Source organism: Aythya fuligula, chromosome 3 (assembly GCF_009819795.1).
Source record: "Aythya fuligula isolate bAytFul2 chromosome 3, bAytFul2.pri, whole genome shotgun sequence".
Classification (NCBI taxonomy): Eukaryota; Metazoa; Chordata; class Aves; order Anseriformes; family Anatidae; genus Aythya; species Aythya fuligula.
In genome coordinates, this window is record NC_045561.1 from 77,958,731 (window position 1) to 77,971,200 (window position 12,470).

General features: G+C 39.0%; 1 protein-coding gene across 2 annotated transcripts in view; it reads left to right on the forward strand.

Annotated features, from left to right (window-relative positions):
* The window catches only part of NKAIN2 (sodium/potassium transporting ATPase interacting 2), a 595,502-nt gene that overhangs the window by 562,536 nt on the left and 20,496 nt on the right, over positions 1-12,470 (forward strand). For both annotated transcript variants that reach the window (XM_032185202.1, XM_032185203.1), the window contains exon 5: positions 8,534-8,594. In XM_032185202.1, coding sequence (XP_032041093.1) covers positions 8,534-8,594 — 61 coding nt within the window. The remainder of the gene's footprint in view (positions 1-8,533; positions 8,595-12,470) is intronic.

Genomic DNA, 12,470 nt, shown 5'->3' on the forward strand with positions numbered 1-12,470 from the left:
CCTTTCCGAGAATGTTCTCTCTTTATAATTCACCATTCCTCCAAAATGCTTAATGTGATATGATGTTACTGGAATCTTTGGCTTAAGTTTTTTTTGTCACACGTACTGCAAAATTTATTCATATGTCTTCTTCCACCCCAGGCTGTGACTGGGACCTTTGCCATCAAACTCTTTCCATTCAGGCCAAGGAGATCACCGTTTTTCATGCTGAATAAACAAGGAAGTGATCCCCTGCCCTTTACCAGAAGGACTGTCAGGGAAAAGGTGCCTTTGGTCATGGAATTAAAATTGTCCTTCTGTTTGGAGGCTATAGAGGGTCAACTCTTTTCATACCAGTCTGGCCTGCATAGTATGATATTCCTCTAAACTCTCCAGTGGTTCTCCTTTTGCAGGAAAGGTTTCACAAAGCACTTTGGCATTTGCTTTTTGAAACCTGCCTGGCTGATTTTGCTGAATGGAGAAAGTAGCACTGAAACATATCTTTTATTATAGGCTACAAAGGTGGAAAAAGCCTACAGTAGCCTGATGCTGTGAGGAAAAATAGCACTGAAACATGAGCTGAGTTCAGTTACTTTAAACACTAGATGCCACAGGAAGAGGTTTTATTGACCTTGAAACCCCCCTGACACTTAAAGTTGTTATATTGTGCATCTAGAGCAAATGTTTGTGCTAAGCAATGCATTTGCTAGATGTATAGATCCTAGGGAGATGCAATGATGTGGTGCCCCACCATGTAAACTGCTTTGTACTTTCACCGAGATACTTCTATTACCTTACACCAGAGCATGAGGCTTGAGGGAGCTATTTAGTTAAGAAAAGTTCAGTCTTCCCTCTTCTGCCCTATGTGCATTGCCAGACAGGGAGGATATCCCACCTTCCCACTCTATGCACAGGCACAGACAGTCAAGCAAAGCCTCCCCCTGCCTTAGCCACCTTCCTGGCTGCTCTGTTGCTGATGGCACTGCCAAAGAGATTTGTCTATTTCTCTGCTGTTATTCCACAGCTTCCACTTGGCTTGTGAATGACTGTTACTGTGTTTTAACAATCAATCACTAATTAGGTTTTAGCACTTAAGGCCCTATTCATCTAGAGCTTTTCAATGTATGCAATATTTTGCTTTCTTTTTGTAAGTTAAAATAATGAACTTTGCTGCTGAAGAGTTTCTTCATCTGAGCTATGAATTTTGCACAGTATACAGCAATCATCCTCGTCAACACTGTTATCACTGGCCATCACAGAAGCAGTTTGATCAAAGCATCATTAGGCTGTTAAACTGTGACCACCACCATAAAGCCAGGGTACAGCTGAAGTTGTGTACCCTTTAAGCTTCCTGATTCTCAGCTGCCATCAATGCCTTCAAATAAACAATAGATTACCACAGGGAAAGTAAATAGCACCATGTAGAAATAGTCAGCCTTTACTGGAAAGTCTCACCTCTGATGAAATGTTCTGGCTTTTGCCACTTATGTTATAGCGTTGTTTTAGCTTAGCCTAACGTATGACGTTGGACAAGAGCAAATCACCTGTGCTACCTCAGTGAACTTTTACTCTACACAGTCTACATGGTGGGCCACAATCTTGAGAAAATGGCAGTCACAACAACATATTACTCCTTTTTCATCCTCTGCTCTCTCTCCCCTGAACACTTCTGTTTCCCAGATCCTAGGGCCTTGTGTTCACAATCACACCATCAAGGTTCACTTGCCATATGGGTGACTCTACATGGAGGGGTGAGTTTTCACTGAACAGAAGCACTTATATGTGTTTGTTTATCAGGAATTCCGTTATCTTATACCATCAAAATGTTTCTCCCTATGCAATCTACACAAACTTCAGACATGCATATATTTTTCCTACTGCCCCTCAAAAGAGTGAGTAGCATTGATAATCACCTATTTCATCTAATGCAGTTCAATTTAAAATGCTAGGCATTCATTTGGTGGGCTGTGAGCAATCTGTGGCTTTGTTAGATCTGCAGCATAGAGAACTAATTTTTCTTATCTTAATCCTATGGCTGTCTGGAAAAGGTGACACACAGTTAGACATAATGATAAGAAAAGCTACTGCTGCCAAAGGCAGTCAGATACCAAAGCCAGATGATTAAACCATTGCAGAGAATTCCCAGAAGACAAGAGGAGAAAAAGGTCCAAAGTTTTTTCCCATAAAAGTTTTCTTGCTATAAAACCTTCAGAGAAAAGTCCATATACAGACACATATAGATTCTTGCTTTAATAATCTATTCCTATTAATTACAGAATGGCCAGGGTGATATGGATTTTAAAGCCTTTTACTTTAGTATTTTGTTTCAACTTCATTCTTTGTTTTGTTGTTTTGCTGTTGCTTAGTGGAAAGAGGCAGCTGGCCTTGTTTTAAAAATAAATGGGATGATTTTTCCCAATCTACACAGCTCTAATGGCTAAATCCCTTTGATGCAAGCAGCAGTCACTGTAAACTGTTGACCCCTTTACAATCAGAGTTCTGTTCTAATATTAACAGGTTGGGTTGCAGAGCTATAGTATGAAAGTAAACAGAGAGAGATTTTTCTGATTTCAGGACTTCCCACAATTTGGATAAAATTTACAAATACATGTAACCAAAAATATTCTTTAATCCTCCCTAATCAAGTGAGGAAAGGTAAAGTGGAGACAGTTCCACAATAGCAGAAAATAAAAGAAAAAGGTTTGCTAGTTTTTAATTTTTTTGTTTTGTTTTGTTGTTGGTTTGTTTGTTTTCTTTCAACATTAGTGTCTCAGCCTTAATGGGGCAATGTGCACTTGACCTCCAGCCAGCATCTCCTGAATAAAGCTGGTGGAGAATTTGATCCTGGCTTCCCAGCTCTACTACCACTTGAAGCGGTGATGTGGGGGTTAACACAGGTCAGCCTGTCATGGCGTCCCTTCTGCCCCTTGCAATATGCCTCCTTCAGCTTCCCGAGGGAGTCTAGCAAAGTCCCAGGTGGAACATTTCACCCATGGGAGCAGGGATGCAGGGTTCAACACTGAGCCAAATCTACAGGATGCCCTGCCACTCAGTTAACATAGAGGTTGGCAATAAAGGACCCCTACTACCATTTCATACAAGCTGATAGCCCCTACATTTTGAGTTTTGTTTGATGTCTGAAGTAGGAAAAAGTACATCCTTCTCTTTTAGATGTGAGCAGAAATCATGGAAAAGTGCCAAATATCATGCGGTTATCAAAAGCATAAATCAGACAGAAATACCCATGGAAGTGGTAAGATTTCCAGAAAGTTTTAGGTCAGATTTGCAGAAAAGTCTTGCTAAACTTTCAGAAAATTTGGGTCAAGCTGAGTGTCTGTAATACAGCTTCAAAACAGGTAAGTATGTCCTGCTTTCCTCTGTTGTTAAAGGTTTTCACAGCTCTTATCTGACAAGCCACAGTACTGTGATTTCAGTGCCCCTGTGGTCTCTTCCATTCATCAGGCGAAAAAGCTTGCCAGGGAAGACACTGGAGGAACAGTTACCCTGAACAAGACAGAACCACTCTCAAGTGCCCAGCAGCATTTCAAACAAAAACATTCTAGCAGGTCTTCATGATGATCTTCAAATACCTACACAAAAAGGAAATCTCCAGAAAATTGAATAGTCCCCTGAGAAATAAATAAAGGCTTTATGCTAAGCACCACCTAGACAGCTGATATAACAAAGATTACGATGCTTTGGTTGAAATAAATGAATTTTTTATCACACTTCTGTTTTCCAGTGTGTCTACATTTATCTGTATTTATGATTCCTATTTTATTGTGCATGCTGAAAAAAAAAATAAAAAAAAATAAAAAATAAATAAATAAAGTCAATCTTGGGCACCTTTCAGACTAAGAAAGGAAAGAAAAAGTATTTGACAATTATATAGGTTAAGAAATTATGGCTTTGTATTTATTTATTTTTATTTAATTTCCTGATTGTACACTAAATACCATGGTGGTCATAGTAATTTAGCATTGTTTTTTTTTCAATAATTATTTTATTGCACAGAAGAAAGGAGCTTGTCCTTATCAATGAATGATTCTTTTCAGACAATATGCAAATTGTTAATCCTGTGGAATAATGACATCAAGGCCACATAGCCTACATTCCCCATCAGTAATCTGGTCTTGTATCAACAGTTTTCCAATGCTCCTCTTATGACATTAAACATGGACGAATGACAGAGTTCCGGAAATGGCAAATGTAAGCATAAATAAAACTGTACCTCAGGCGAGCAGTTCCCATGGAACATAGCTTGAGATTTATATCACACTCTAGCATTGATGCTCACTCACCACCAATGCTGCAGGCAGTGAAATCATGCTTGAAAAGGTTTTTGCAGAGGGCAGCGTTAGAACCACCATGGCACTGATTTAGTTCTACCAATACTCTACCTACCGATACTCTGTTTCATCAAAATCTTTTTTTTTTTTTTTTTTTTTTTTTCTAGAATATAAAACACTCACATACAGTGAAGCTAAGTCCATGGGCTATTTCCATAACCCCTAAGTCATTTGTCTTCATCTTCAGATTTCAACTTATGACCTTATCACACTCAGATCTTACCGTCTTTTAATTTTTGTTTCTTCCTTCCTGGCATTCTTTTTTTTTTCAGGTGTCTAGTTTAATAAAGATAACTCCTGATAAGTATCTACCTAGATATTGCTTTAAAAGAGGGAAAGGTGGGGGCCTTGACCAGGAATGATAGGTTCTCATATAAACATTTTCCCAAATCTGATGTTATTTACAGTGTATGAAAACATTAATCTCCATAAAAGAACTGAGAAAAAAAAATAGGAAGACAGGATTTTGATCAATACTGATTCTGGTTAAGTTTGATCACAGAACTTTACATATGGGGCAAGTCTGGAAGTATACTCACAAAAATGTCAGGAGCTGATAAGAGTCTAGCAGTGTAACAGAACACTGCTGATTTGAGTAGAGAATATTCAGACAGGTTTTTTTCTTTGTCTTATCTGACTGTAACAAGGGAATAAGATGTATTATCTCAATTCCATAATTAATCTCATTGCCATCTCTTTAGTAGTGTTATTACATTGCTGACAGTTTTTAGGCTGTTGATTTTGTTTTTTGTAATTCTTATACTACACCCAGTTTTGCTCTGTTTGAGGGCCTTCCAGGAATATATTAATTAATGTGATTAACCTCTATCGTTTGTTTTTTGTTTGTTTGTATTCTCTTTCCTGATCTTCTCCAGGGAGTATGTTCAGTAAGTGTTTTGTTTGAAATTTACTTGATGTATATTGTTCTGTATATAGATGGGTTGTAGTGTGTTATTATTAGACAAACAAGGTCAAAGAAATGTACCTTGTACTATAACAATGGTGGCAAATTTCATGTGAACCCTTCTTTGCTGTGAGAATTCTTTAACAGTCTTAGCTGACAGGTCTCCAGGAAAGCTCTGCCATGTGCACAGGTAAGATTTACCCTCCTCACACGAAGCCTGAGTCCACTGGGCAGGAAGCATATCCTTATCCCATAGATCTCTGTAGTCACCATAGGCTCAGGCCATTGAGCATGCTAAAAGTAAAAATGACCACTTTCAGTTCTGAACCCCAGCTTCCAGTGAGTGCCCACTGTTGTTGATGCAATTAGATGATAAATCTTGAATTACAAGCATTGGATCAGAACAGATAAAGGATAAATGGCTTGGTATAGGAGAAGAAGGAGGAAGGAAGGAAGGAAGGAAGGAAGGAAGGAAGGAAGGAAGGAAGGAAGGAAGGAAGGAAGGAAGGAAGGAAGGAAGGAAGGAAGGAAGGAAGGAAGGAAGGAAGGAAGGAAGGAAGGAGGGAAGGAAGGAAGGAAGGAGGGAAGGAAGGAAGGAAGGAAGGAAGGAAGGAAGGAAGGAAGGAAGGAAGGAAGGAAGGAAGGAAGGAAGGAAGGAAGGAAGGAAGGAAGGAAGGAAGGAAGGAAGGAAGGAAGGAAGGAAGGAAGGAAGGAAGGAAATAATGTGATGTTCAAATTAAAACAAAATTATGTGTACCAAGCACAGGATTAGATAGACGTGGGAAAAGATGAGGTTTATTTTAAAACTCTTATTATTTCAAAGGAAACAAACTACCATTTGTATTTAAAACAGGACAATTTCTAGCTATAAGGAACTCTTTCAATCAGCAAACTCATGTGATGAAATGCTGTAGGATTTACTTACATATCAAAAGAGTTCCCCAGATATTTAAGGGATGCAACTGAATACAATTAAAAGATTAATTGTAAGAACAGATTGTGATACAGTTTGTTTGCTGTGCTTTGTGAGAAAAGTTTAGTTAATAACATGTAAACTTGTGGTGTTTTCACAGAGAGTAAAGTGTTTAACCATATTACAGGAAAAGCTTTACCACTGCAGTTGCCTACTAGAGATGCAACTGCTCAGCTCTCTTGGATGTGATGGTCTGTAAAAAGAGAACAGAGAAAATATTAAGCCAAGGTTCACATCCAAGAATGGAATCATTAATGAAAACCTTGCTGGACCTAATTCTTTGCTGGATTAAACCTCATGTAAAGTCATTCAAGTTGGTGGGTTATGCAGTGCATAAGTCAGTGGAGTAAATTAGCCCTCTGTCTTGAAGCCAAGAAACCAAAGGAAAGAGCAGCCCAATAAAGCAGGATGAAATGCTGATATTAGCTGAACACCACCGTTCTTGGTACACTGTGTTCTTTGTGTCCAGCAGTGAATATGTCATCTCCCCCAGGTGTAAAATCTTTGCAGCAGCACTATAAGGCAGATTTATAATAAATGACAAAATTAATGATTTAGTTCTGTTGTAATGCCACTTCTGGGCTTCCAACAGGAGCTTAAGCAGTTAGCAGACAACACCTGTACTGGCTACAGTGTGGTCTCCAAATCAAGCCTCAATTTTTTCACAAAAATCTTGGGCCTGGCTTTTTTTTTTTTCCTATTTTATTTTTTTTCTTTTTTTTTTCTTTATTTGTATTTCACATATACAGATGTAGGTACAGAGAGATTTCTATAGAGAAAATTGGCACAAATACCAGACAGATCTGTGTAAAAGCTAGAGTAAATTAAGCACAGTCACTGCCTGCAATATGAAGCCACTAAGAGACAGAGGAAATTTGTTTGAATTTCATTTGTACAGCTAAAATTAATGATGATAGGAACGCGGAACACTGCAGTGATTGTAGAAGTGCCTTGGATTTGTTAAATAAATAAATAAATAAATTCATTTGCACTAACCACTCTTCATAATAATAGATAGTTCCCACATGTCACTGCATGACCCACTCATTAGTTTGTCTGAAATTAAGATCATAATCTCCCTCAACCACAGATTATGTGTTGTTTTTTTTTTACATCATGCACACTTAGAACTCAGTCTTAGCTGGAGCTGTTAGATACTTTTTATTATCCAAATAAAGAATGAATTCCAAAACTCTACAGTTGGATTCAGAGCTCATGAATAATCTCTGTGAGGCCACCTATACAGGAGTAACGCATTTGAACATCATGGCTCACTTTTCACTACAAGGAGATGAAACTTGAATTCCTTTGACTTCCTACCATGCAACCCAGCAAAAAGCTAAAGGATGGAAAACAGTTAGTTGACAATCATTAGAGAAAACTTTCCAAACCCATATGTACGGGAAGCCATGCAGAGTGCAACACATGACACATGATGTTGTTCTGTTGCTTCTGGCATGGTTGTTACCTCTCAGCCAACAGAGCTTCGTGGAAGGACTAGCAGAGGTCTCTTGTGATACTTAGCTCATGACATTTGTATACTGGCCATTTTTTTCCCTTTTTTAATCTTTTTTTTTTCAAGTGATGGTGTAAAATAAGCAGTCTGCCATGGTACTCAAGCAGCACTATGGTTTTCAATTTCTTTAAATTGTGTTATTTCTGTTTATAATTCACTTCTGGGCATGTTCTGGGAGAGGAATGGAGGTAACAAGATTTGAATTTGTCACCTACAGCATGAGATACTGATGCAAACACTTCCAGACCTAACTAAATTGACAGATATGTCTTGAGGCTTGGGGACTATTGGAGAGACAGGAATGTATCTCAGTATCAGATCCACAGCCCTAATTTCAAGTGATAAAATATCATTATAAAGATGGTTTACAAGTGAACTGACTTTGTCTCAGATTTTGTTGGCAAGATTCTGCTAAAAAAGCAGAGTTCTGCTAGAGGATTAAGTTTTGTTGGCAAATGAATCTGACTGACATAAACATTAATATTTGCAGTTGTTAAACTGCCATCCACCTAACCATCCGTCTAGTTTCCGAGTTTTCAATAATTAAAAAGAAGCTATTTCTATAATGGAAAATCTTCTATCAGTTTTCTGGAATTTTTATTGCAGGGTTTGTTTTTCAAGAAAAATGCCAACTTCTGACCATTTCCAAAAGAATCACATAAAATAAGGAAATTCACTTGTTATTAGAATTAACTAACTGTTGTAAAAAAAAAAAAAATATTTCTGTAGTTTCTGTTGTTGTTTTTCTAAAACCAACTCATGTTTTTCTATTGTATTTGTTTTACATCTAACACTATTACATTTTGTTTCAGCTGGCGGGCTTCATCTATGCCTGTTATGTTGTGAAATGTATTACTGAAGAAGAGGACAGCTGTAAGTACTAAAGCTTTATTACATACAAAATGAATTCTGTTTTTTAAATCACCCTTCCACTATGCTGGCTCTTGCTGACTTGAACCTAAATGCCTTACTATATTGTAGCCAGAACACATTTTCTGTCCATCCATCTTGATCTATAATTTCCAAATGCCTGGAAGACGAAGGAGTTATGAAATGTAGCTTAAAAAAATACACACTCCTTTCTTCTGAATAGATTGTTGTAATTGTTTTTACCTCAGAGTTTATCTTAAGATAAACACACCAAAAAAAAAAAAATCCTAATTGGCAAACCCAACCTCTTTTGTTTGTTTGTTTGTTTGTTTGTTTTCTATTTTTATTATTCCATGCTGTTAACTATTTTCACGTTAATAGGCTACCACTGAGGGTATAGCTCTTCTATGTTGACCTCTGTGTTGGCTTGTAAAAGCACTTCTGGCAAGAAATATCTTCAGATCATTGCAGAACCTTCATTTATGAAAGGTGAAACCATAGAGTTCCTCTTTGTTCACGCTGTTCTCAGGGTACAATTACAAGGAACAAAATGAGTTCATAAAGATGTATGTTTGTGTTTCTTCTGCTTATTTATGTCAATAGAAGCCTGTTGAGCAGAATATGTTCTTAATACATGTTATGGAGCCAAGCCATTTCATTTTTTTCCTCTACTCTAACCTTGATTTTTTAAAAAGGGCCACTGCAGCATTTCTGTACATGTTGAGATTCATACCAAAGCACTTCAGAATCAAGTATCAGAACTGCATGTAACTTTGATAAAATATACATGAATCCTAGAGAGAGTTTTGCAACAGGAAGCTAAAGGGCTTTTATTTGACTGAGAGCACTGCTAGAGCTGGTGGGGGTTCTTTTGTGTACTCTGCTGTGTATAGAAAACAGCTGAAACCCTGTAATCTACGGGTAATGCAGCGCCACTGTGAGCCGTCAAAGGAAGATTTAGTGCTGAAATCAAACCATACTTTGGAGGTCTCTCAGATGATGCTACTCTCAGTTGTCTGTGTGGTTCTGTGGAGGTGAGGAAGGCAGGAGTAAAAAGAGTGTGTGGACAAGAGTGTGGAGCAGGGATATGCCATAAATATGTCTTGTCTTCTTAGTGATGAACCCAAGTCATGTATGCTTCCTCATATTCTTCAGCTTAGTGTGCTCTCTGTTCACAGAGCTAAAGTGTGGTGATTCCTCGCTCCTCAAATGAAATCCTTTTTAATACCATCCTGCCTTCTCTTCCGAGGGCTTAAATCTTTTTCATTCTTCTGTAATGCTTTAGGGTGTAATAGAAGTAAAAAGTGAGGAAGGGACTGGTGACTTGGCTCACTGAACAGGCGCAGAAGTCAGAGAATGTTTGGAATATCTCTCCTGTGGGCTGTAAGACAGTGTTCCTGGCAGCAAGGTGCTGCGGCCAATATGCTATTGTTTTCTGCTCACTGCCAGGGGAGCTCCCTGGTGTTCGGAAGCCGCAGATTATCATGCTTCTTTGAACCTTTTCTTGTGGTTGTCTTACCCATTTTGAGGCCTTTATTAATTTTCTAGTATGCCTTCACCAGGCCCCCTCTCCTTGCCAATGAGCTGTCTCAGCTGCCTGGAAGAGCTTCACTGGAGCAAGACCCCACTCAACACAACATAGCCCTCGTGAGCACAGCCCATGTGGTCTTGCTGCCAGTGAGTTCTGGAAGCCTGGATGAAAAGAAAAAAAAAAAAAAAAAAGATTAAAGGGAATTCAGTAGCAGAGTCATCCCAACACTGTAACAACTTTCAGACTAGATTTGGCCTCTTGAGGTATCATAAAATGAAAGTGGCCTTACTTTCCACTGAGAGCACCCCATACAGATATCCCCTGACCAGGTTTGATTTCAGAATGTTTTATTTCCATTTAGATCTGTTTTCTTGCCTTTCCCTCCCTTTTGGCATCACATGACTCTATCACACTCCTCTGGGATGTAACGTATCTCTTATGGATGCCATGCTATTTAGTATTCATAAATGGAATGAAGACAGCCCTCTTGCCCACAGTGTACTCCCTCCCCCAAGACTTGCTGGACATTTCTGCTAGTTCAGCAGAAAAATCTTTACTGTGCTGCCCACCAACTTTACTGTGCTGACCTGTATGCATACCTGGTAAAGAATGAGGCTGGGATTGCTCTTGTATGCAGTTTGGCAGCTGGTGCTCCTTCTGTGTGTTAAGATGTGTCAATTGAGAATGATCCTCTACTAAGACAAGTCACTACAAAGCAACTCTCCCACACCCCTGACATGCTTTCCTAGCTTCTGAAATGGTTTGTGAAGAACAGCAGAGGGTCTCTGCCATCTTAGCCACCTCCACATTTGCAGGCATCACAGGGGAAAGAATCTGGTTTTAGATCTCTGGTTTTCAGGACCACCCATACACATGTATGAGTGGGATGCCTTGGTGCCAAGCACAGAGGACCATAAGGACAAACCTATCAGGCCTCACCAAAGGGGCACCAAGTCCTGTTGAATGGTTGAATGAGACTGAATCAGTAGAAAAACTTTTTGGTTTGGACATGCTGAATATCAATATGCTCGGCTCCATTTCTTCTACTTTGCTAATGGGTCATGGAAGCAACAGCTGCCTGGAAGAGAAGAAGAAGAGGCAGGAACACTAAGCCTGCAAGAGTGGACAGAGAAAAAGAGAAAAAGTCAAGCAACCTCCAAGAGCCAGACAGGGGCATATTCCGGATTTTAACCAGAGGAATGCATCAGCACTGCTCAGGAGCAGAGAAGGTGCCTTCTGTTGCAATCTTCTGTTGGCATGGATCCTCAACCATAGAAACACAATCAAGTTGCAAACTACTTCAGCTGAATTAGCTTTGCTCTCAGAATAATTGGAACAAGCTGAAAGAATAACTATTTCTCTGTTCTTTATGCAGATTTTATTAAAAGAACAAATGAGAGAGGGAAGAATTAAGCAAACATTTCTCTAAGATTAACCTTCTCTAACCTCACTGAAGGATTAAGAATGGAACAATAAAATGATCAAATCAGGGTCACAACTAAGACTGAGTCAGCAAGCCTTCAGGTTTTAATCACCCACACATTAAATATATCCAGCAGCAGACCCCCTAAATCAAAGTACAAGTCTGCACTACCTCTCAATCTGCTTTGGGTTAATTCTACACTGAGGATTAAAGAGGAAGCTGCTCTCCTTCTCATTGCAGTCCCAAGCAGTGCTCTCACACTGAGCACACCAGAGCCAAACTACAGCACCCATCTCCAAGAATCAGACAAGGGTGATTTTCTCCAGCTACTTCTCTTGTTGGTTTGTCAGTCTCAAAGGTCACTTCTGCATCTTGTTCCCTGTGGTTGTGTAGGGAAGAGGAACTGTGAGGATCGCAGCACCTCAGGTCTTGGTCAGGGAAAGACAAAGGAGGATGGGTGTCCAGCAGGGCTGCTACCAACTCAGTGCTCTCCTTTTCACTGTTGCCACTGGTATGATGACTAAGCCATTGTCATTCTTCCTTCATTAACATTATTTGCTGCAGCAATTAAAAATAAAGCATGGAAATGTCAGCAACAATCATTACTTGGAGGCATTCAACAGCAGTAAACTTCTCGGAGCTCCTCATTTGTTTTCTAAAATCATATTAGGCCTGCATTTTTCAAAGGCTGCACATTATTTTTAATAACATTGAAATGTTCATTTAATGTGTATTTCCTCACTAGCAATTTGGCTCCCTGCTATAAGATGTTACTGCCTTAGTAAAGTAAATTCAATGTATTTTTGAAAATGTTACTATATATACAGATTTTTAGTGGAAAACTCTGGAATGCAAGCAGTGAAGCTGCATTCTCCTGGGGCTTTCTGTCTGTAAACACTTAAAAAAAAAGAAACTTGTGTTACTG